The sequence below is a fragment of the Sciurus vulgaris genome (assembly GCF_902686455.1).
Source record: "Sciurus vulgaris genome assembly, chromosome: 2".
Taxonomy (NCBI): Eukaryota; Metazoa; Chordata; class Mammalia; order Rodentia; family Sciuridae; genus Sciurus; species Sciurus vulgaris.
The window spans coordinates 15,644,392-15,670,993 of NC_136462.1; the positions used below are offsets into that span (position 1 = coordinate 15,644,392).

A 26,602-nucleotide genomic window follows, 5' to 3' on the forward strand; every position below is an offset into this window, starting at 1 on the left:
ATATGTGTGCCTTGTGGAATGACTGAGGGAACTCGGTAGAGCATTATTACCACCCTTGCTGGTCAGTGTGTGCACAGCCATGTAACAAGCGTACTTTAAATCTGCTTTCCTGCAGAGCTGTTTTCCCAAGTGGCTGTACCATTTTACTCTCACTGGTAAACCTGAGCCTGCCAGTTGCTGCACGGCATTGCTCACTCTTGGTGTTGTTAGTCTTTTTGTTCTGTTTTGTTTTCACCCTCTCTGAGGCGTGTAGTGGTATCTCAGCTACTGCTAACCCACACTTCTCTGATGACTGGTAACTTCCACTATTATTTCTTGGTCTTATTTGCCAACCATATTTCTTTATTGAAGTGCGTTTAAATCTCGTGCCCAGTATTTTAACGATTTTTAAAGGCCTGAGTTGTAAGAGATTTTCTATATTCATGTGTAAGTTCTAGACTGTGGTTTTTTTCACTTCCTTAATACTTCTTTCAGAAGTTCTTTTTATTTTAATGAAATTCAATTTATTAGTTGTTGTAATCATTCATACTTTACTTGTCTTCCCATGGTAATCTTTGCCCTAAGTGTGATGGTTAATTTTACATCAACTTGGCCAGGCCACGTAACCAAAACCTGATCTAGCTGTTGCTGTGAAGACATTTTGAAGATACGATCAGCACTTGCTCCAGTGGATCTTGGTAGAGCAGCTTGCTGTCCATCACGGAGGAGTGCCTCATCCTGTCAGTTGATGCCTCAAAGGACTTGGGTCCCCCTGGAAGGGCTTCTGCCTGCAGACCACCCTCAGGTTGGAGACGGTGGCCGCTCTTGCCTGGACTCTCTTATGCTGTGTTGGCCTGTTTGTCCTTGTGCCAGTGACACGCTTTTAATCATATGACTTTATAATAAACCTTGGTATTAAGTAGAATAAATTCTAGGGCTTTGTAATTTCTTAGAATTGACTTGGTTATTTTTATTTGATTAATTTCCTTATGAATTTTCAGTTTCTGTCAAAAAAGAATTGGTAGGTTTTTGGTAAATTTATATTGAGTCTCTAGTGTATATCCATTTTAGGAGAACTGAAAATGTTAAAAATTTTGAGTCTCTCAGTCCATGAATAAGGTATGCCCTTTTATTTTTAATGTCTTCTTTAATTTTCTGATTGTTTTCTTGTTTTAGTATAAAAGTTTTGTTCATATTTTGTCAGGTGACTCCTAGTTATTTCATTTCTGTGTTGTATATGATTTAGCTTTTTAAACTTTATTTTCAACTTATTTAACTAGATAAACAATTGGTTTTTCCTGCAGTCGTATCAGCAGGTTGCTAAATGTCGTAGACTGCTCTGGCTGCTATAACAAAATACTGTAGACCAGGTGGTTCGAACAACAGTTTTTGCGGGAGGGAAGTCTGAGGTCAGGGGGCCAACACAGTCTGGCTCTGATGAAAGCCCTTCTCCTTGCTTGCAGATGGCTGCCTTCTTACTGGGTGCTTGCCTGGCCTTTCCTTGGGGTGTGCACGTGGAGAGAGGCAGAGGTGGGGGAGAGATCTCTTCCTTTTCTTACAAGGACATTAATCCCATTATGAGGGCTCCACCCTTACTACCTAATCACCTCCCAAATGCCCCCCTCTAAAAACTATACTATGGGGGGTTAGAGCTTCAACAAAGAATTTGGGAAGAGGACACATTCGGTACATAGCACTAATTTATTCATTTTAACAGCTTATCTTACTAATTTTGACAGTTGGTGTTCTTTTATATTTTCTAAACATACAATCATGTCATCTTCAAATGCTAATTTTATTTCTTCTTTTCCAATTTTTCTGTTATTGATTTTCTTTTCTTATTGTGTCTGCTGGGGCCTCCTGTACTGTGCTGAATAAACGTTATACTTGTAGACCTACTGTTTCTCTCCTATCTTGGTGGAGAAGGGGAAGACTTCAATATCTCACAGCAAGTATGATGTTTACAGTCATGTTTTGCATTTTGTTTAGATTTGGGGGAGGTGTATAACCTTCATTACATTAAAGGAGCTCCTTTAGTGCTAGAAATTTTTTTTTTCATGGATATTGACTTTAATCAAATACTTAGCTTATGTAGGAATGATCATGATTTTCCCCTTTATTAATGATGATTGCAGTAGTGGTTAGTCAGCTCTTTTGCCACTAGGACTAAAAGACCTGACCAGCACAATTACAGAGGAGGGAAAGTTTATTTGGGGGCTCATAGTTTCAGAGGTCTCAGTCCATAGACGGTAGGCTCCTTTCCTCGGGTCGAGGTGAGGCTGAACATCATGGTGGAAGAGTGTGGCAGAGGGAAACAGCTCACATAACAATCAGGAAGCAGAGAGAGACTCTACTCTCCAGATATAAATATATACCCCAAAGCCACGCCCCCAATGCCCACCTCCTCCAGCCACACCCCACCAGTCTTCAGTGACCACTCAGTTAATCCCATCAGGGGATTAATTCACAGATTGGGTTAAGACTCTCACAACCCAATCGTTTCTCCTCTGAACCTTCTTGCTTTTTCTGACATGTGAGTTTTGGGGGGACACCTCACATCCAAACCATAACAAGTAAACAGTAAGAGTAAAATTAGAGAAAATATTGTACCATTAGTGAATATAAGGTTCAAAAAAATTAATAATTATGTAATGATTTTTTTGTTAATGGTATTATTTATAGTAAAATATATAATATAATCCTGTTAAATTTATCTGTATCTAACAAGCACTTGGTAGGAATAAATAAATGAACAGAAACGTGGTTTAGAAGTGACAGGTGACTTGGGATTTATGTGTAAATAAAAAATAAATGTATATTTGTGGCCCAGTCATCTTTTGATGAAGGTTAATGAAAATATTTCTTTTATGATTCTGAATAGATTTTCAAGAAACCATAAAATGTTCCTCTGTTATAACATCAGCTCTTTTTATTCCAGGACATAGACTGTTATTTTGTTAAGGTAACCTCCACCTCCATCAAATTATGCATTATATGTAAGTGAGCCATGGACTGAAAGGTTGGTGAATCAGGATATTCTTGCCTTTTCGCATTCTTGAGTGAAAAGTGCCCAGAAAAACCACTCCAGATGCGGGAACTCATGCAAGAGATTTCATTAGGCAGACGAACAGTGTTTGCCATGGAGAGAGAGAGAGAGAGAGAGGAGAGAGGAGAGAGGAGAGAGAGAATGGTGGGGGAGCTTCTCTTAAGTAGTTGAACCTCCTGGGCTAAGGACGATTGGGCCAATTGCTGAGTAGTTAAAATTTGCAGGCTAGGGATCAGGCCAGTGGCTGCGGAGCACAGGCTGACATGGACCAATGGCTGGCTAAGATCGCAGACTGATAGCTGGGTTGTAAGATGGGATGGGGAGGAATAGCTGCAGCAAAGGGGCGGGGGTGCTGTCTTCCCCCCTTGCCTTCCCCAGCAGGTGTGCCCTGCGCCTGACTGCCCAGCGGGGAGCCCCTGTGAGGTCCTAGGCAGCCCAAGGCCGGAGGCGAGGGCCGGACTGCAGGGCAAACCTAGTGCCGCCTGCTGCCTCCCTCCGTGAGCCAACACCAGTAGGTTCAGGCGGACAGGGCGCTGTGGACTTACTGCACTGCATCCGCTGTCCACCAGCCAGCCAAGTATTATATTGAAAACAGTGGAAATTTCCAGAAGGCCTACTCTGGGCATATTGTTATCTTTCACCATCCTGGTGTAAATCTGAAGGCGGTTGGGTAATGGATGGATAGATTCAGAGATGAAACTCTTCTCGAGTTTTTCCCTGGGTGAAATAAGCTGTCACAGATGTTTCTTACAGGTGCTCTCTTTGACTTGCTCTCATAAGACTTTCTCAGGGCTGTGCACTCTCTGGCAGTGGTTAGGGAAGTGAAATCAAGATCATGACATTAAAAATTATCACCATTCTAGCCAGGCGCGGTGGCACATGCTTATAATGCCAGCAGCTCAGGAGGCTGAGGCGGGAGGATCACTGCAAATTCGAGGCCAGTCTCAGCAACTTAGTAAGGTCCTAAGCAACTCAGTGAGACCCTGTCTCTAAATAAAATGCAAAATAGGGCTGGGGATGTGGCTCTGTGATCGAGTGCTCCTGAGTTCAATCCCTGGTACAAAAAAAAAAAATCAATTATCCCCATTCTGTACATACTTGAATTCAGAACATCTCAACTCATACCCTACACACTCTTCACATTGTGCTTCACCTGTAACAGAAACTGAACGCTGAATTTGACGGGCCCTGCGTGAAGGCTTCACTGATGTTGTCTCTCTGGCACATGGAAGTCTTCAAACACCCAGGAAACACATGTGTAAGATTCATTTTAGGAAAGAAATGTGTTCTGTTATGTAGTAGAAGAGAGGCGTTCGGAGAGGAACTGGGATCAGAAAACCAGTACTATTCCACACAAGTATGTCTTGAGCAAACCAGTTTTGGGAAAGATTATCAATAGAGGTGGACACTCTAGTGATTGAGTCCCCTAATACCGCCATGCTGTGTACCCGCCGCATACATGTGCCTGCGTTTAACACTAGAGACTATCTGGATTATGGGCTCAGGTTTGAAGCTGTTACGTTCAAGGGTATGCCCATCTCCAACTTTATACCTCAACTCATGATAAAGGTAAATTTAAGAAAAGTAAAATATTGGACAGGGTTTGCATAGCTGATAGAATTCCCAAACTATGTTAGTTCCAAGACATGAGGTAGACCAAAACTATAAATAGCTCTAAAAATAGTGTAGATAAAACTTTTTAAAAATAAATGGATAGCGGATTTTGGATAGGCTGAGATTTTTGTATATCTCTAAATGTTGATGTTGGTAAAGAGCACAAATATTTTCACTTATTCTTTTTTAACAAGTATTTATTGAAGCACTTGTTAAATTGCTTAGACCAGGCGAGGCAGTAGACGTGTGGTGTGAACTAGACTGTTTTACCGTATAATGTTAAATGGCAAAACACAATAACAAGTAAATCATAACAACAGTAACAATGTCCTCAATGATTCTAAGTGCTAAGAAGTAAACAAATAGGTTGATTAAAGCAAGTGATTGGGTAGTCACTGTAGATAGGGCGCTTGTGAAGACCACAGGGGGCATGCATGCTTCTGATCTCTGTGGTGCCATTCAGCAGTGGACCTTATGGAGCATGGGTCTGATGCGTGGGTTGGACCCTCAGAACTATGCTCTCAGAAGAGGATATACCTAGGGGCAAAGGCAGGAGAGGTTCTGAAGTGGTCCCTCCTTTACCCCGTGGGTCACTTCTGTTCTTTTACAGATGGGGAATGTGAGCGACTGACATTCAGTAACTTTCCAAATATGTTTAGCTAACTATGTAAATGGTTGAGTGAGAATTCAGACTTACCTGTTTACAGCTTGCATTCTTAACCATTGTGGTCTGTTGCTCCGTAAGTAATACTAGTTTTCATTTTAGTGAAAGAGCCAAGAAAAGAATCAAGCAGGCTAACCCCAAAGCTGTACTCTTAACAACTACATTAGCCATCTCTTATTAAGTCACAGTTAAGCATAGAGATGCCTGGTGTTTTTAGCACCCATTTTCTATTAAGTAATTAACATTTTTCCCATTTTATTAGTTTATTCTCATTATTTTTCAACTAATTACAAACCACTTTGGGAAAAAAAAAAAGAAAATTGGTAGGAAATTCTCAGTTTAGGATCAATTTGGAAAATGGTAAGAATTTTTTAATACGATACCTATTAATTTGAGGCCTTTCATCTGGCTATACAGTCCAGTATTTAAGAGAAAGAAATCTGTTGTGGTTCATTCAGGTTGCTACAACAAAACACCATTAGACTTTATTGTCTATATCTTATAAACAATAGAAATTTTTTTCTCAAAGCTCTGTATATGGTGAGTCCCAGTTCAAGGTGCCAGCAGATCTGGAGTCTGGTAAGGGCCTAGTTTCTGGTTTATAGATAGTGTCTTTCTCCCGTGTCCTCTCAGGACAAGGTAGCTCTCTGGGCCTCTTTTATGAGGACTCCATCATGAGGACTCTGACCCCATGACCTCATCTCCTGAAGACCCCTCCTCCTAATACCATCACATTGCTGATTAGGTCGACGTGCAGATCACGGGGGAGGGCATACATATGTTTGGACCATCATAGAGTCATACAGCAAATATTAAGAAAGGTATACTCACAACATTTAGAATAAATGGAAATTGAAAAATGCATGATAGTCTAAAATATTATCAAGGGTACTCATGCACATATCTGATATTTTGGGTATAAAAACTTCGTTCCAGAGAGTTTATACATAATTAATTTTACTTAATTTTTTTCTGAATCTCTGTACCATCCCTGTGTTGTAACAGGAGAAGCAGCATGACTTTTTCCTTTTTTAATTAAAAAAAAAAACAGGACCTTATAAGGTTATATGTGGAGTGAGTCAAGCTGAATATCAGGTACGCGCAAGTCTTCAACCTTTCCACCCTACTTATTAGAAATTTTTGTCTCCAATTATAATAGGAACAAGAGTTTAGCTGTACAAGTTAGCCTTCAAATTAATTTAGTTTGGCAAAATCAAGTGTGCTCTTAGTGTTCTTAAAAATATTTATTCAGACATGTAAAAGAAAACCATGGTATATGTTTGTAAGTAATTGAGGTGTTTGTTTTTTGTCTTGTTGCTTGGCTTTTTTTTTTTTGGTAGCTTACTATCACTAAATAAATTAGATACATTGCAACTTCTTGACAAATAGTTACCATGTAATTCATTGAAACAAATTTAAGTTGAATAAGGGATGTGGATTTTATGGGATTACATCATAGTTAACATTATACACTTATAAATAAGAGGTGTCAGGAAGAGAGCATTATGTGGCTGTGGTATTGAAAGGAACAAACATCTGGACCAGCAGCCAAAGTGATAAAAGGAAAATAACAGGAAATAACCTAAATTTTAGAAAAGGTGTTTAATGTCTTAAAATACAAATGAAGGAAGACAAAGAAAAGAGTCTAAAAAGAAAAATAGTTAAATGATGTAAGAGTTTGTCCACCAGATTTCAACAAAAACAGTGGAGAATGGAGAACGCTGGACTAAATAGTGAATATAATAAGTACTGAGTAATGATCAAAGAGTAGGAAAGTAAGGGAATGTTTTGGTAGAAGGGTCACTAGGAGGCAGAAAGTACAGTTTAGGTCAATTCAAATAAGGGTAAAGTAATAGAGAAAATAATTCCAAATAGATGATGTTCAAAGATAGTGAAAGTATATTCTAATGTTATGCACATTGCTTAGCAACAAGCAATTAAAAATGAAAAAGGAAGTATAAAAAGCAATTAAAGGAAGAAAGAGACATATGCCTTGTAAAGTAATCAGATACAAGGTGAAAATGAGCAAAACCAAGATGGAAAATAAATTTAGACCTCAAAGAAGTTTTAGATAAATGATCACATTTATGATTGTCTCCTAGCTCAATTTTCAAAAAAGTTAGACATTGAGTTGTAATAATCATTGAAATAACTGCCAAAAGTTATTGACATTGATTGCATACTTTTTATATAAAGTGGTAAAAATATATTTATATATTTACGTGTTCTAATATTTTAAATATAAATATGTTTTAACACAATATAAGAACAAATATGTGAAATTGGGGGAAAATATGACTTAGAAAGGCATTTGGTGATGATTTTCATCTTTCGTTTTTTATTTTGAATATGAATTGTTGCTCTGTACATATCTAATACCTTATTTTAAATATTTAGACAGTGGTTAGTATCCAAACTGTTTGTAAAGTTCAGAAGTACCTTTATATAAATAATAGCTTCTAAAGGCCAGTAGATGCATTTAAAAATAAGAAGTAAATTAATTCATTCCATATCTAGCAGTTAAAATAGAATGTATTTCCAATATGTAGATTTAGATTTGACCTTGTAAAAACTGAAAGCAGTACAAACTCCCCATACCACCATTTCCACAGGCTCATCTACTGAAGGGATTTCTATCTCAGACTTTCCTCAGAACCATCTTTTATTCTGTCCCATCTGCAAGCTAGTGTCCCCCCCACAACAATCTGTCTTTCAAAATAGTAGAGCTTGATTCTTTTCATTCCATTTAAGCGAGTAAGCAGCATTGCCTGGTGTTGGAGAAGAGAACAGACTTAACAACAAACATAGACATGGTTTGACAAAGGTGGTCGTAACCAGCCTTTTATTTCTGAATTCCGGGACTTGTCATTCCTCCTGATAGAGCTGAACAGAGCTTTCTGCTCAGTTTTTCAAAGTTGAGGGAGATCAATTACAGGGACAGTTGCCTCCCACACAGTCACCCAGTGTTTGCACGTGAAAGGATGCCGTCTGCATACTCTGTTTTGTATTTTAATGTACCCATTACTAAACTCAATACTTTTAATTGAAGCAGAAGGTCAAAACATCTGCCACACCTTTTCATGGAGTTAAGTGCCATATTTTATTGAGTTTGAGACACCATCAATTCTAGAAGCACCATCATGTCATGTACCACCAGTGACAGAAAATATTCTGCTTGTTATCTGACACACTGCTTGTAAAATGAATCACAATCGAGGAGAAAAGTGTCTGAGAATTAGTGAGGTAAGATATGTGCACTTAGCCACCTTGTTCTGAATTACCTTCAGATTTTGTATATCAACTACTAATCCCATACTTTGTTCTGCCTTTTAAAATATTCTTGCCCTTTTGCCCTATTTCTCTGCACAAGACCTTGACTTTGCTCAAAAGTATTTTTGGTCATCTACCCCGAGAGTTTCTCTTTGACCACCTCAGTTCAACATCCCTCTCTGACCTGCACTGGCCTTGTGGGAGGATGTAGCAAGAGCTGTGGATGTTCAGTGGGCTCATTCTTGCCTGTGAGCAAGATCTGGGCATCAGGACAGGAAGACCTGGTGTGGGCTGTGATCTCTACAAGCCATTCAGTATTGGTGCCTGGCATTGCGAGGGTGCTCTAGGTTACAGCACTGAACAAGACGTGTTCCCGCAGGTAGGGAGCCTGCTGGGAGAGAAGCTGTGTCAGCAGGACCAGAATTCACCTACATGTAGCCAGGCCAGACCGCACCGCCAGGAGCTGAAGGTCCTCTTCACCTTGACTTACAGTCTCCCTCTTCTTTTTCTCTGACCCTGACTTGGCCCTTCATACCAAATGAATATAACTACCGTCTGTACATTACACAGAAGGCTGCCGGGAATTCTGCCCAAGGGCTGCCTAAACCCATGTGCATATTTTGAGCAGGAATTTCTCTCCTCCTAACAAGCTACTCCAGACAGGAGCAGGAACACGTGTGGTAAAGATGGTGTTAGACTCTGTGTTGGAGATAACATGCCCAAGAGGCCCCGTGCCTTGTGACTTCAGGGTGTGACCACACAGCACGATCCGTTTAGGTGTAACCTCTCCTGCTCCTCCACCAGCATCAGCACCACTACCGACATCAATGACAGGACCCAGCGGGGCCCTGCCACGCCCCTACCTCCGTTACCACCAGGCTGCTTCAGGAAGCCGTTTTCGCTGCCAGCCTCGTCATTTCCCACAGCAGCACAGCCGGCTTTTCCTTCCAACAGCTCTCCCGAAACGATTTTGCTGAGTTCACCAGGAAGCTCCCAGTTGTTCGATTCAGTGTAACTCTTCAGCCCTTGACCTCTTTTTGGCTTTCAGCACCGGTGACCATTCCCTCCTCAGAGCACTCCTGTCCGTTGGTGTCCGTGACAGAGCTCTTTCCTGGGCCTGGCCCGACTTAGCTGTTCCTTTCATTGTTCTTCAGTGCATGGCCCCCTGCTCCCTTTTGCCTCCCTCCTCTGCCAGGGCACCTTCTCTGGGAGATTTCATCCACAGCCTCCACTCCCATGCGGAGGCCTCCTGGTTCCGCTCCTTTACTTCGGTCTTGTCTTCTAAGTGTCAGATCCCCATCTTTAGCTCCCTCTGAATCTCCCTCGCTAGGTGTTCCCACATGACCCCGCAAACTCCACATGTTCTAAATGTCTTGTATTATCTTTCACCTCAGACCTGCTGGTCCTTCTCTTTTCTTGAACTACTTTGTTCATGATATGTTCACAAAGCAGTTACCCCCACCAGGAACCTTTAAGTAAACTTCTTTTCTTGATCCAAATTCTATCCAATCTGCCCCCATCTGTCTCCATTTTTTCCACCTCACCATCATTGATCCATGCTTTGTTAGATGCTGTCCCAAAGCACCACAGACTGGGTGGCTTAAGCAACAGAAATTGATTTCCCTACAGTTCTGGAGGGTGGGCGTCTGAGATCAAGGTGCCAGCAGGGTTGGCTTCTCTCATGGGCTTATTGATAGCTGCCTCTCCCTGTGTCTTCACAAGGTCTTCCCTCTGGGTGTGCCTATGAGCTTCATTCCTCTTCCTATAAGGACACAATCATATTGGACTGGGGAATCACCCTAACCTCAGCTTAGTTACCTCTTTAAAGACCTAAGTACAGTCTCTAAGTACAGTCACAGTCTGAGGAACTGGGGGTTCAAACTTCAACATGTGACTCTGGGGAGACACAATCTCATCTCCTTCTAGTTTATGGTTTACCCCCTAACTTGTTACCTACATCCAGAATCATAGTATGGAGGATTCTAATGTATCCCCCCCCCCCCCCGAGGTTATTCTGACTTTAAATATGAATGCATTGGTCTCCTTCAGATTCTTGAAGGCCTCACGTCGGGTGGAGTGCAGCATCAGCTTCCTTCCACAGGCACTCCTTCAGGGCGTACCCTCGCCACCTTCCTGCTCACACTGTGACCCAACCATTCGGAGATACTGAAGTTTTAGACCTGCGCCTCAGCACTTGCAAATGTGGCTCTCTGTGCCTGGAATCTCTCTTAACCCTGCCTGCCCTTGTTTCACCTGCTGGAGCTCATTTAAGGCTCAACATGGGGTGCATTCTGCGGGAAGTCTCACTGCTCAGTGGCCAGGAGGCAAGCCAGCGAATAGCAGCAGTACAACTGAAGAGAAAAATGTTAAATTAATACCTGAAAAAGCATCTTGTCCATAACAGCGTTCAGTTTAAGATTTGGACAATGTAAATTAAGCTTTTGGTTAGGGACTTTTTTCATTCTGCAGAGCCCTGAAACTTTACTAAAGGGACGGATATTAGGACTGGAGGTGTAGGTCATTGGTAGAGCGCTTGACTAGCATGCACAAGGCCCTAGGCTCAATCCTCAGAATCACATAAATAAATGAAAGAACGAATGAAGGGAAAAAATTTTAGATTTACATCTTCCTTTTCATCATACTTAGCCATCAGCTGAGGGCCCATCTCATCACATTAAATCACTTCCTAGTACCTTCCTAAATCAGGAGCCTTGTCCATAGGATACAGTGGAAGCCAGGGCCCTCCCTCTCTGCAGCCTCTGTATTTCACCATAGACACGTAGCAGCAATGCAGCTTAAAAAAAAAAAAAAAAAATGAGTACAAATTGTAAAAAATGCAGTACAAATTGTGAGCTGTTGGTACATTAGCAGTGACATGGGGAATCTGACAGAGTTGGGGGAAGAGGTGTAAATTGCAGGATAATATCAAGGAGAGGCCAGCATGTTAGTGACGTAGGGGACATGATGGACTACAAGAAAAGGTATAAATTGCAGGATAATATACAGGGGAGGTCAGTACATTAGTAACATGGGAAAACTGACCATTTGGGAGGAAAAGGTGCAAATTGTAGGATAATGTAAAGTAAGGTCTGCACTGCAGAGACAGCTCACCTCACACCGGAAGCCCTGCTGGCCAGATTCCCTGGCTTCTGCTTTCAGGATGTCTCTAGTTCTATCTCCCAGCAGACCTTTGTCTTTTATAATCACTAATACAATTTTAAGCTAATGCTACAGAGCAAAATATTGTTCTTGCTTAATAGAGGGGAAAAACTGAGTCAGGAAGATTCCCTCAAAATCTCCAAAGGCCTGAACTTAAAAATGTCACATGTGTTAACTAATAAGCACACAAATTTTGGGGAACCCTTGCTGTACACAGACACACATTCCTCCAAAATGTTATGTAAGAGTGTGTGTGTGTGTTGTTTCTATGATTAAGCTGGAATTTAAAATAGTTATACAAGTTTTAGAAATTCCTTAATTTTAGATATAAAATTATGGGTACTATGCTCCTTGACCCTCTCTTATTTCTAGATGGCTTATGGGTGAGGCACTGACCCTCCTTTCTTCCAGCCTTCTAGCCTTTCTTCAAGGCCCTTTATATAACAGCCTTGGGAGAAAGAAATGGCATCTCCGTCCAGAATAGGAGGTTCACAAGTGCTCCAACAGTGTCTGGGTTGTTGCTAACTCACCTCCAGGCCGAAGGACTTCCTCACCAAGATGGCGATCAAACTCAGGTCCACCCATTGAAATAACAAGCAAAGATTCATTTGGGTGGGTAGGATTAGTTATTGATACTATGGTTTGGATGTGGTGTGTCTCCTAAGGGTTGATGTGTTTAAGTTTGGTCCTCAGTGTGATAATGTTGAAAAGTAGCAGGACCTTTAAGAGTGGGTACCGAGTGTGAGATCATTACTGGCCCCTCCTCTCACTCTAGTTTCCTGTCTCATTATTTAATCTCTTCCCTCGTACATTCTCCCACCATTATGCCATCTGCCATGATGTGATATAGCCAACTGGGCCCTCTTGCCAGAAAGAGTGCCATGTTATTTGCAGTTTCAGTCTCTGAAACTATGTCATAGTGACAGAAAACAGAATAATGTGCTAATCACTTAAAGGATCCAGGTTCTCTGAATTCGAGTTTCCTCCTGTGTAATGCAACCCTTTTTGTGTCTGGGCACTTGTGCAGTCCCATCTACGTTATCCCATAGGACCGAGGGCAAGGAGAGCTGCTTGCTGCAATCAAGTCCCTCATTCCTGACCCAGTAGTCTTGGGCCTTCTGCCTGTGTATGTGAGCCTGTGGTCTTTGGAATTTTACAAGAAGGCTAAGGTCTTAGATCCTTCACATTTCTTAAGTTTTTTTCAATAGGATGGAATACTGACAGACATGGCTTTCTAGAAGAAGGATGAAGAAATCATGGTCCTTAACAGGATTTGAAGGCAGTCTATGGTAATTAGTACCAAATATGTTAACCAAACAATATGGTCAACCCAGCAATACTGGTCCTCTGCTTTATTTCTTGCTAATGAAGAGGAAATGGGGAGGGAGTTGCAGTAGATTCACAGACAACTGCTCAGTGTCTGGATTGTTGCTAACTCTCCACCAGGCAGGAGAACTTCCTCACCAATATGGTGATCAGCCTCAGGTCCACCCCATTGAAATAGCCTACAAAGATTCATCCTGGAAGGAAAGGGAAACTGGTGATTTCTGTAGCAGAAGCTGGAGAAGACTTAGAACTTCGGTTGCCTTCAGGATGACAGCTGCACCTTCTTAGCTCAGCCCCACCTGAATTCTGTCATGCCAATTTTATTTGGAGAAAAAGATCTCAAAAAATTTTTTGGTGTTCAGCTAAACTAAGCATTATACATTTAAAGATCCATATTTGAAAGAAGACTATTTTGAAAAGCAAGAGAATAGTAAATTCAAAATTACAGGGAGCCATTAGTTCTGAAGATGAGGTATAGGGCTAAGGTCAGGAGGGAACATACAGGTAGCTATGGTAATATTGGTAATTTTCTAGTCTTTAAGTTGGGAATGGGTTCATAAGTCTTGTTTTTATTATCATACTGAATAATGTGCCTATTTGTTACATCTACTCTTTTGTATATATCAACTATTAGATAATTTTTTTGCAATCATCTTGGGGAAATGTACTTTATAATTAGAATTACTGAATTGCTATGAACGAATTACATAACATCTGTTAGCTTCATATGCAGATTTTAGTAGAGAGCCTGGCATCTTCCTTTAAAAGCCCTACAATATTCAACAAGAATGTCCCAAACAGGAAAATGGTATATTTATATGCCATCATAGCAGAAATACTGGAGATGGCCAGTGTTTTACCTGTTTGAGAGAGCAGATATATCATGAAATCACTGCAAATAAATTCTCTGGTATATGCCTAAGCTTAAATTAATTAAAAATTATTTTAGCTCAATGTCTGATTCCAGATACAGGTAATTTTCATCATTTCTCAAAGACTCTAACCACCTACATTTATAATGAGGGGTTGTTACCCAGGAATTTGAGAAATTGGGGATATTATCTATACTCTACCAGTTTCACTGTCTATGGAGAATGAAGTCCATCTTATTTCTCTTTCCAGTTTATTATAGTTTAGATCTTAAATGTCCCCTAAAGGCCCATGTGTTAAAGGCATGGTTGCCAGCCTGTTGCACTATTGGGATATGTGGACCCTGTATGAGGTGGGGCCTAGTGGGAGGAAGTTAGGTCATTGGAGGCATTCCCTTGAAGAGAATCCAGGAACCCCAGGCTTTTCCTCTCTCTTTCTCTTCCTTTTTGCTTCCTGGCTGTCATGAGGTGAGCAGCCTCTTCCATCATGCGCTCCCACCATAATGTCCTCTGCTGCCACAGGCCCAAAATAATGGGACCAAGCCCTCATGGACTGAAACTTAAGAAACCTTGAGCCATAATAAACCTTTCCTCCTTTTAAGTTGATTTTCTCAGGTATTTTGTCACAGTGACAGAAAGATGACTAATACACAATTCTATCTATTCAAGAGAGAAGCTTTCTTTAAACCTTTCTTAGGTAGTAAAACCGAAGAGAGTTTTGTGTTTTTTATGTCCCCTGAGAATGACTGCAGTTCCTTGATGACAGCTTATCTCAGAAAAAGGCCTCTGAGACCTCTCCAACCCTAAACAAATTGTGGAAGGACAGCTTTTGGCTTTGGTTTAGTTGACCTTAGGAGTTAAGACCCTGGATTCTTCATGATGTTTTTTAGCATGCTGTCAACATAAATAGTACTAGCTAAATATTTTTATAACCTACTGAAGACCAAACACTTTTCATGCTTTGTTTTATTTACTCTTTACAGTAACACTGAGGTGGCTGCTATCACCATTCCCATTTGTGTTGAGGAAGCAGTAACTCAGAGAAAGGTGAAGTCACTTCTCAGAGTCCCTTAACCAGAACACAAACTTGGGCCCCTGGATTTTATTTATTCATTTTTTCTTGATACCAGGGATTGAACCCAGGGTCACTTAACCACTAAGCCACATCCCAGCCTACTTTATTTTTATTTTGAGACAGGGCTTCACTAAGTTTCTGAGGCTGGCTTTGAACTTGGAGTTCTCCTGCCTCAGTCTCCTGAGCTGCTGGAATCACAGGTGTGTGCCACTGCACCTGGATCTGGGGATTCTACACAGTTCTAAACAGTTTTTAACAATGCCATTAATTCTAGTAGTATAATATGAGTGTGTGGAATTTTCCTTTTTTTTTTCTCTTTATTTCCTAGCCTTCTGAAGGTCAGATCACAGTTGTGATCACACATGACATAGTACGAACAGGTAGTGCAAGCCCTGACCTGCAGGCAGGAGGGAGACCACACTGGGGATTGTTGAGATCTTTCTGTTCACCCCCCTGTAAAGATATATTCCCAACTTTTCCTTCCCAGACAAACTGTTTCATCACTATTGATGGTTAGTATTTTGTCTAAGCTGGATATAACCTAAAGTATGACGGGGAAGGAACAAGCATGTTAGAGATGCTTTTATTGTCAGCCATAGTCATGCTCCTTTAACACACAGTAGAAGGAGACCTAGTGTGCACCTTGTTGGGTCCATAAACAAACAGGCAGGGTTTGCGCCGGGTGTTGGTGTCTGGTATGCTAGGAAAGGTATGAATGACATCTTCCTCCTAATTTATAGTTGGTCCCTGTGAAGGAAGTCAATGACTTAATGTGAAATGGGCTTCAAAGGAGAATATGAAGTGTTTATCCCCAGCTTAAATTTGTCTTTATTCAGCTACAAAAATAAACAGACAAACAAATACTTTCATGTGACTTCTAGCATACTGAGACTAAAACCACATTGTGTAATAGCAGGGGTGACCCTCCCCCAGGACACTGCAGGCTGGCAGCCTCACTGAGCGTCATCTCATTCAGTGCTCCAGAGCCCTGGGACCCCAGTTACTGTGTTTACAGGGGAGTATTTTACAGAAGAAAGAAGTTTGCTATTAACTCCAGGAGTTCATTCTGTCTTGATGTGTACTTGTAAATGTCTGACTTTGGTGGGGTTTGATAGCCAATCAAAATGCCTTTCGTTTCAGTAGCAATGTTTTGTGTCCTTACAAACTTTCTAGGAACCACACTGTCCTTTATATAATAAAGGTTGAATTATAATACATAATCTGAAATGTTGGTCACTCCAGCTTGCATATTGCATCAGGATCTGGGCAGATGCTCATAAAGACCTTTCTTTTAGTTAATTCTTCTACTCTTGCTAGAATTTCTCTTCAGGGACCACATTTTTTGCTTTGTTGATCAGATTGCACACTATTGATCTGTCAGTTAAACAGGCATTTCTTGATGTGTTATATACACAATGGAATTCTATTCAGTCATAAGGAAAATAGAATTATGTCATTTACAAGAAAATGGATGGAGCTTGAGAACATTATGCTAAATGAAATAAGCCGAACTCAGAAGGTCAAGGGTCATATGTTTTCTCTCATGTGGAAGCTAGAGAGGAAAAGGAAAAGAAAGGCACAGGGGAGGTGAGGTCTCATGAAAATTGAGGGGAGCTCAGTGGAGTAGGGGAGAGGGACCAGCGAAAGAGGAAGGGAGGAAAAAGGGAAGTGCTGGGGAGTGATATTGGCCAAATTATATCGGTATATTGTGTGCATCTGTGAATATGTAGCAACAAATCCGCCATTCTGCACAAGGACAATGCACCAATGAAGATGTGGAAAAAACAGGTGTTTACTGCACATTTATTAGGAGCTCACTCAGAGCTTTCCCTCCAGAAGAAACAACAGTCCCCAGGTAGGAGTAGATTGGTTTCCACGCGATTGGGAGGTTGATTTAGAATCTGGGATGTAATGTCCAAGAATGTAACAAATGCCATGTAGTTTCCAGGTTAAGCCCTGGTGTGGTTTGCTTATAAGCTAATGCCTGTTGCTCCTGTTAGTATGAAAATAGAGAAGGAAGAGGGGGCGGGGAGCCTGTCCTCTGCCTTCCTGAGCTCCAGGCTCACCCTTGATTAAGTGTCCTCCTAACACACCCCTCCAAAATCACCAGCAGCTTCTCTTTCCCCAGCCTGTCAAAACTCTTCCTCAGTTTAGCTGGTCTTAGTTAGATGTTAGTAGGGAAATATCTTGATTTAAGTAATTCATAATAATGTGCATAACTGATAGTTCCTTAATCCTCCCAGAGGCATGTGCATTATTAAAAGAAAATATTTATTAATGCTTATTAAGTCAAGCAAGTATAGATTATCCAGCACATAGATTAAGGAGAAATGAAAGAATAAGGCCAGGCAAGGCGAGTTATGTTGGGCTGCAGAGGCACCATGCGGGCGGGCACAGTGGCACTGGGTGGAGTATTCCCTGGGGAGAGCCCCCCAAGTCAGTCCTTGTTTCTTCATCCCTTCTTTCCATATACCATTTATGAACTTATGGGTTTTGGGAAAGGCCACCTGTTAACGTGGTGGTGGCAGCGATGGAAGCTGTATTGATGGCGGTGAGGTTTGGAAAGGGCTAAGGTTTTGGCTGTCAATGAGGCCCAGTTGTAGGCTTGAGTTCATCGGAGCCAGATAATGATCAGGTTAGAAGCTGTTAGGCATGGACACTGACCTTAGGGAGGAGAAAAAGGGAGAGAGACTGGAAATCATGAAATGGTTTGGAATGTCAGACCCCAGGCGCTGGGGATGAACAGTAGGCCTGGTTTCCGCCTGCGTCCAAGGTTACAGTCTGGTCAGGAAAACAGACCTGGAGTGGATAATTATACTCAGAAGTAGGTCATTTTAAATTTCTCCCCCTGCCATCATGGAAGAGCAAAGATGTCATGACTAATCACTACCAAGGGCCCTGATGGAGCTGAGGTCAGGGGTGGCTTCTCTGAGGGCGCCGTGTTTCAGCAGAGACCTGAAGGTCAAGTCAGGGTCAAACAGGAGACCAGGGTGTGGAGGCAGAGCTGGGCATAGAGGGCGGAATGGATAGTGTGTGTGGAACCCCAGGTTTCGAGGAATGGCTTGGGAGGCTGGAAGAGCAAGCACTGTGGGCGTGGGAGGGAGGCCTGGAGCAGGCCCAGAGACAGCGCTGTCCTGCAGGCCTCTGGGGCCACGTGGCGGGTTTAGAAACGCACAGGCGTGGCCCGGACTGTACGAGTAGTTGGGATTTAGAGAAGGGATACCCATTAGCGAGGGCAATTACAATCTGACAGAATAGTAGAAGGGGCTGTTGTTGCACAATGTCACTTGAGGGTGTCCAGCAAAGTCCCTGTCCCAAATAGCTTTCCAAGTATCTCTGATACTATGTCTAAAATCCTATGATTGAAAACCTCTTCTCAGGAGGGAACCCTCCCAAACTCATTCTATGAAGCCAATATCACCCTGATACCTAAACCAGACAGAGACACATCGAGGAAAGAAAATTTCAGACCAATATCCTTAATGAACATCGACGCAAAAATTCTCAACAAAATTTTAGCAAATCGCATACAAAAATATATTAAAAAGATAGTGCACCACGATCAAGTGGGTTTTATCCCAGGGATGCAAGGTTGGTTCAACATCCAGAAATCAATAAATGTCATTCACAATATCAACAGACTAAAAGTTAAGAATCACATGATTATTTCAATAGATGCAGAAAAAGCATTCGATAAAATACAGCATCCCTTCATGCTCAAAACACTAGAGAAAATTGGGGTAGTGGGAACATTTCTTAACATTGTAAAGGCCATCTATGCTAAGCCCATGGCCAATATCATTCTAAATGGTGAAAAACTGAAAGCATTCCCCCTAAAAACTGGAACAAGGCAGGGATGCCCTCTTTCACCACTTCTATTCAACATTGTTCTTGAGACTCTAGCCAGAGCAATTAGACAAACCAAAGAAATTAAAGGGATACGAATTGGAAAAGAAGAACTCAAACTATCCCTGTTCGCTGATGACATGATTATATATTTAGAGGAACCTGGAAATTCCACCAGAAAACTCTTAGAACTCATAAGTGAATTCAGTAAAGTAGCAGGTTACAAGATCAATGCTCATAAATCCAATGCATTTTTATACATAAGTGATACATCTTCAGAAAGAGAAATTAGGAAAACTACCCCATTCACAATAGCATCAAAAAAAAATAAAATACTTGGGAATCAATCTCACAAAAGTGGTGAAAGACTGCTACTATGAGAACTACAGAACACTAAAGACAGAAATTAAAGAAAACCTTAGAAGATGGAAAGATCTCCCATGTTCATGGATAGGAAGAATTAATAGTGTCAAAATGGCCATACTACCAAAAGTGCTATACAGATTCAATGCAATTCCAATTAAAATCCCAATGATGTACCTTACAGAAATAGAGCAAGCAATTATGAAATTCATCTGGAAGAATAAGAAACCCAGAATAGCTAAAGCAATCCTCAGTAGAAAGAGCGAAGCAGGGGGTATCGCAATACCAGATCTTCAACTCTATTACAAAGCAATAGTAACAAAAACGGCATGGTATTGGTACCAAAATAGACAGATAGATCAATGGTACAGAATAGAGGACACAGACACAAACCCAAATAAATACAATTTTCTCATACTAGACAAAGGGGCCAAAAATATGCAATGGAGAAAAGACAGCCTCTTCAACAAATGGTGCTGGGAAAACTGGAAAACCATATACAACAGAATGAAATTAAACCCCTATCTCTCACCCTGCACAAAACTCAACTCACAATGGATCAAGGACCTCGGAATCAGACCAGAGACCCTGCATCTTATAGAAGAAAAAGTAGGTCCAAACCTTCAACTTGTTGGCTTAGGAGCAGACTTCCTTAACAGAACTCCCATAGCACAAGAAATAAAAGCAAGAATCAACAACTGGGATAGATTCAAACTAAAAAGCTTTCTCTCAGCAAAGGAAACTATCAGTAATGTGAAGAGAGAGCCTACAGAGTGGGAGAATATCTTTGCCACTCATACTTCAGATAGAGCGCTAATATCCTGAATCTATAAAGAACTCAAAAAACTCTACACCAAGAATACAAATAATCCAATCAAAAATGGGCTAAGGAAATGAACAGACACTTCACAGAAGAAGATGTACAAGCAATCAACAGATATATGAAAAAATGTTCAACATCTCTAGTAATAAGAGAAATGCAAATCAAAACTACCCTAAGATTTCATCTCACCCCAATTAGAATGGCAATTATCAAGAACACAAGCAACAATAGGTGTTGGCGAGAATGTGGGGAAAAAGGTACACTCGTACATTGCTGGTCGGGTTGCAAATTAGTGCAGCCACTCTGGAAAGCAGTATGGAGATTCCTCAGAAAGCTTGGAATGCAACCACCATTTGACCCAGCTATCCCACTCCTTGGCCTATACCCAAAGGACTTAAAATCAGCATACTACAGAGATACAGCCACATCAATGTTCATAGCTGCTCAATTCACCATAGCCAGATTGTGGAACCAACCTAGATGCCCTTCAGTTGATGAATGGATAAAGAAACTGTGGCATATATATACAATGGAATATTACTCTGCCATGAAGAATGATAAAATTATGGCATTTGCAGGCAAATGGATGAAATTGTAGGATATCATGCTAAGTGAGATAAGCCAATCTCAAAAAACTAAAGGACGAATGATCTCCATGATAAGCGGATGAGGACATATAATGGCGGGTAGGAGGGGTTAGTGTTAGGGTTAGGGTTAGGTTTAGGGTTAGGGATAAGGAGGGTGGTAAGAATGGAGGAAGGAAGGACTGTATAGAGGGAAAAGGGGTGGGAGGGGTGTGAGGGGTGGGGGGAAGAGAAAAAAATAACAGAATGAATCAAACAACATTGCCCTATGTAAATGTATGATTTTTAATAAAAAAAAATGGAAAAAAAAAAAAGAAAACCTCTTCTCTTTTAAAACTCAGGTGTCCTAACAGCCAAATTAACTTAGAAAAAATGCAGCATGATGAACATTTTTTAAAACCTTTCTATTCCAATAAAGTTCTTATGGCATCTCTCTCCCCTAGATGGCCAGGGTTCACCTGTCAGTCTCTAACTCGACACGTGATTTCAAGAAAAACTTTGTCGGGTATGACTTACGTGAACTTTATGAGTCAGTTCTGAACCGTCTGTTGCTTTCTCGCAGGATGTAACTGCAGTTGCCTTAAGTGATCAAAGGAATTGGTTGACTCTCAGAACTGAACCATCCAGAGTGGAGACTGGCTTGGTATATGATACCACTGGCCTGAATCCATGTCTCTGGTTTTCTTTGAGCCTCGCCCTTGCCCTGTGTCAGCTGCGGTCATGGGCTGACTCCCCTCAGGGCTGTCACCCTGACCACCACAGCCCCAGGCCTCACAACCTAAACTGAGAGCACTGCTTTGTTCAGCCCTGGCCTGGTGTCTGGTGCCGTGGACACCTCTGGGCCAGTGATTAGGGCCTGATAAGCTGAGAGTAGTCACTGAGGGCAGAGTGGGTGGCATCCTGCTGACTGGCAGAGCACATCTCTGGAGCTTCAGGTGGGATCTTTCCTGCTCACAACACAGGGATCCTGGAGGCCAAGGATGGGGGCAGTGCCCAGTGGGTCCTAGGAAACCAATATAGGGGATTTATAGTTAAGGCCTCATGTCTTCTTATATAATATTAAAGCAAATGGCAGCAGCATTGGCTTTAGGGTGGACAGTGGGCTGTTCAAGAATCATCAGACCTTGCGCTCCCCACACCAACCTTGCCCTGACACTCATTCTAAGAGTCACTTATTTGCCAGTCTGACTTCATTGTCCAGTTATTCCATCTGACCCACTCTGTGTCAAAAGGAGTACATTCAGACCTGGGAGTCTGGGACATTTAGCATAGGCTAGGTGATTAGGGTGTACAGTGGAATTCAATAAAGATATAGATCCTATTTGTTTAGGACAATTTTGCATTATTTAGAATTAGTTATTAAAAAATTAAGCTGTTTCCCAGTAGATGTATTAGAGTAATTTTAGAAACTGGAGTTTAGCAGAAGGGGAAGAAGATACAAATAAAGGTTATTAGTTAATAAAAGGGTGGATCTTTTGTTCTCTATATATCTTATCTAAGTTTAAGGAAATCTTAAAATTAAAAATAAATGAATTTTACAGTTTTTTAAATGGGGATAGTTTTATTTCTCAGATTTTACTTGTCTAAATAATACAAATCTGTATTGAGTTCTTTAGAATTACTTACCAGTCAGGCAAAATATATAGCATTTAGGAATTTTAATCCTAGGTCCTTTCTTCTCAACCAGCCATATTCATTAATATTCACAGAAATATTCACATAAACATGAGCATGTGCATCCTCATCAACAAACACTTATCACGTGCCAGGTGCTTTCCGGTTGCTGGGGATACCGAGGAATAGAAGGCATACTTCCTTTCCTCAGGGAACAGCAATGATCTGCTTGGGAAGAAAAGCAAACACATGGAAAATAAATAGTAGCAGATTATTCACAACCTAATGCCAGCGGGTGAGACAGTGAAAGGGGCAGTTGCTGGGGTGCAGGTGAGGCCCGCAGAGGCTGGGGAGGCTCAGGTGTTAACCAAGGAGAGCATCAGGCAGTCGAGCAAGTTTGCTTCTGCAGTTGCTCTTTTTCTGTTTTCCCAAACTTATTATTAGAGCATATTGCTTAATTCCAAAATTGCCTTTGTTGTACAATATTTTCTGTAGGAAAATGACCATATAGATCACTTCTGACCACTTGTGTATTTTCCAGATTTCTCTAATGGTTCCCTATTATCCTTTTTGAATTGTTTTATAATGATATGATAATATAATTACAAATTTCTTTTATATTGTTAAAGAAATATTGGCAAAACAAATTAGGAAATAAAAATATGAGCTATTAAATTTCTCAGGAAATAAATGCTGGGCCGGTTTACCTATCGGTGCTGAAAGTCTTCCCGTTTGCACAGTCGCTCTTTCTGGCACCTTAATAGGTTCGGGGCTCTTGCTCCCTGCTGTCATTGACACTTACTCTGACATGAGAATTTCAGAAAACTGAACCCAACTGTGATCAAGAAGGCAGACTTCTTTTTTTATACCTTTATTTATATATTTTAAATATTTCTAGGTGTAGATGGACACAGTACCTTTATTTTATTTATTTATCTTTATGTGGGTCTGAGGATGGAACCTATGCCTTACATGTGCCACTGAGCCACCACTCCAGCCCTAGATGGCAGACTTCTTAGCTGGCTGTATTTAACACTGAGTTGCTGGAATATTCTTAGTTTAATCAATTTAGGATTGAACCTAGATTTTTTTACATTTTATGTTATTTCTTCCTTTTTGGTTATTTCTTGTCCTTTTTCCTTCATTTTCCCCACCAGGCCTGTGAACCCCTCTGTTTGGCTCTGAATTCCCTTTGGACAGAGATTACTGAATTTCTGGGGCTTTGGACAGTGCCTGGCACATGGAAGATGCTCAGTAAATGCTCAGCAAATGAATGAAAATGTTTCACAAATACATAGAAGTAAATAATACAGAGGAAATCAGAAGCATGATTTTAATTTACACATGTCATTTTCACAGGTAATAGACTTGGCTTGTGAAGGGAAAAGTCATTCCAGGTGAAGGGCACTGGATTCAGCAAGTAGGCACTGATTCTTGGGCAAGGAACTGATCTTATAGCAACTTCCTACAAGTTTTGCCTAGCCAGGAGCCAACCTTGGTGCAGAAGAGGGAAGATTTATAACACCAGCAAAGTATTCTTGAGCAGCCACTATTTAATAAGACAGACCTGTTATCTGTGACACATTAACATATTTGATGATGTGGATGTTCAAATTTTCAAAGATCTTTGGGTTCCTCTTCTGCATAATTAAGTTCTTTTCAGAACAACTTTCATATTATAGATTCTAAGTGTGTGTTTCCATTAGTCAACACAACTGAAATTTGGTCATGATTACTAGCTTTTCAAAGCCTTCCTTCATTTCCCAGCAGGCAGCTTCCTGTCAGAATTCATTTCCCATTTGGAAAATATCTCTCTGACCCACGGTTTTCTGGACACAATTCATCCTTCACATATTTGAGTCTTCCCATTGTCATCAATCCTTAGCTTCTCAGATGCCAAAAGACCCCTTATCAAAGTGATAAGATCTATCTAGAGCATTAGAGGAGAGAAAACTAACAAGAATGTTTAAAGGATTTTATTCCAGTGGTTTTTTTCTATTTTAATCAATAATGCTTTTAGTATCTGTTTCTCTTATTACTATTTAAGAAATCAAAGTAATAAATGTTACAGTTGAAGTAAGATATGCTTTCTGTTTTCCCTCGGTTTTTATATAATTAAAATTAAACTCTGGCAGAGCTGCAGTATAATTCATTTCCATTCAGCAAACATTTACTGAGATCCTTCTGCTGACCTCTTATTACTGTGGTCCCTTGAGAAACTGTGACCAGATGTGACAGCTGAGGAAGTTAAAATTCACTGTGGAAGGGGATTAGGTGGGGAAGGCATCATCCAAGAAAGAATTTCATGTCAGAACTTGGGGAAGGTATTTGACTTGGCTTGTGAAGGGAAAAGTCATTCCAGGAAAGAGCTGGTCCCCAGGAAGCCATTGTAACTGACCAAGGTAAGGTCTTGTTTCTCGGGTAAGGCAGATGGACACATCTTAGAAAGGTTAACACAGAAAGACTCAGGTGTTCTGTGGAGCTGTTTAAATATTGGGAAGCAACATGAAGAGAACCGTCCGGGTTAGTCCCAGGGATGGGGCGCCTAGGTGAGTTGGAGAATCTTGGTGCCCTATTAGTATAAAGGGACATTAGGAAGAGAAGGGCAGCAGGCGTAGGTAGAAGGAAGCCCAGACACATACGTAATGGTCACAGGACAGCCAGGAACCTATGGTTTCATGGAAACATTGGAAAGTCAAGGTTTTAAGATGGCAGGCAGAATAGAAAAGTCAAGAAATAAGAGGTTTGAGTAGGTTTTTTTTTTGAAGAAGAAGAAGAGGAAGAAGAAATATGAAATATTGACCTTTGAGGAACTTCAGAACAGTGGTAGAAGTAGTCACCAGATGGCAAAGATCCTGAAAAGGGAGAAGAGTTTGTGCCATTGCTGGAACTGTAACACAAGATGCTCAGTCACTTCAAGTAATAAACCCCTTTGATGGAAATCCACTCCTTAACAGGCTGGTGTTATGTAACAACATGCCAGTGTATCAATACCTGTAGATTTAAAATGTACTCATTTCCACATTGTAGTCCAAAAACATTATTTTTACAAACCATTTGGAAATAACATTTTGATGTTCTTTGATTCTACTCTTTTGAAATTTCACTTATCCCTCTCTGAGATTTATTTCTAGGTCATTGATTCAGATTCCCAAACTAGTATTTTCTCTAAGCTTATTTTAATGCTACCACAGTTTCAATTCAAACATTTTCCAGCAGTAGCAACTAAAATAGTTTCAGAGACATTTTCTGTTTTTCACATCTACCTTACTTTTTCTTGGTTGATTATATCTTTTCAAAAAGTTCCAGATTGATAGTGCCTGAGATAGCAGTCTGTAGTGACAACACTAGCTTTTAAGAATTGATTAAGAAATGTACTTTGGCCTTGTCTGGTTCTTGAAGACATCTTTCAGACCCAAGAGAAGCCAAACAAGGAAAAAGTTCATTAGAACTGGGTTTCTAAGACCTAGGTTCCGTTCTCTTTTGTGTGACTTTGGGGAGGTCAACTTCTAGAATTTCTCAGCTATGAAGTGAAAGGATTATATGAAAGGGTCATTAGGTCTCTTTCAAATAATAAAAAGCTCAGAATCCATGGCTATACTGTTATTCTTTTGTTTATTAATCAAATCTACCTTGTGGTCCAATTCTACATTAAACGATGTGCCAGGGTATTCCTCAGGTGCTGTCTTCTGCCTGCTCCCTGGAGGGTCTCCATCCTCTGCCTATGATGGGACATCCTCACCTCTCCCTTCATTTGGCTGATGGACTTATCCTTCTGACCTTACCTGTATTTTGGCACAGATGGTATCCTCAGCACCTACCACCTCCTCTGCAGATGAGGTGCTCAGTAAATATTGGATGATAGAGCAAATGGGTTGTATCATTACTGTCCACTTTGGTGCTTCTCCACATTGACCAAGCATCAGAATCGGTTGAGTTTAGCAACCTTTGGTATTTGGGTTTCTAGAAATGGGCCTATGCATCCGTATTTTAAGATATATACATAGGTCATGCTCATATGAGAGGCACTAGTTTACTCCGTGAGTTCTGTGAGGACATAGAATCCTGTTTCTATCCTTTTTCAGACCCTGTGGTGATTTGGGGGCAGAAATTAGATATATACAAAATGCTTGTGAATAAATGACTCTTAACTTTTGAGAAAAGTAATAAATTATAAGTGAAAATAAAATGCCCTTTCTAATGTTTGCAGATATAACACCTTGGACCTTTAAAGACTAATCCAAACAGAGTGTATAAAATTATGTTTTTCAACAAATAAAATAAAATACTTAAGTGCCCAAACCACCAGTTCTGGTAAAATTCAAGACTCCGTTATCTAACAATTGGAACTAGGACTACTTTGCTTTTTT

General features: G+C 40.7%; 1 protein-coding gene across 3 annotated transcripts in view; it reads left to right on the forward strand.

Annotated features, from left to right (window-relative positions):
• EFCAB11 (EF-hand calcium binding domain 11) overlaps positions 1 to 26,602 on the forward strand; it is a 172,647-nt gene that overhangs the window by 77,109 nt on the left and 68,936 nt on the right. Inside the window, exon 6 of one of the 3 annotated variants that reach the window (XM_079129296.1) lies at positions 10,623 to 12,564. The exons of the other annotated variants lie outside the window; for them this stretch is intronic. Within the exon in view, the coding sequence (XP_078985422.1) occupies positions 10,623 to 10,743 (121 nt within the window). The 3' untranslated portion in view covers positions 10,744 to 12,564. Of the gene's footprint in view, positions 1 to 10,622; positions 12,565 to 26,602 lie in introns of those variants that run through there. 3 annotated transcript variants of the gene reach the window in all.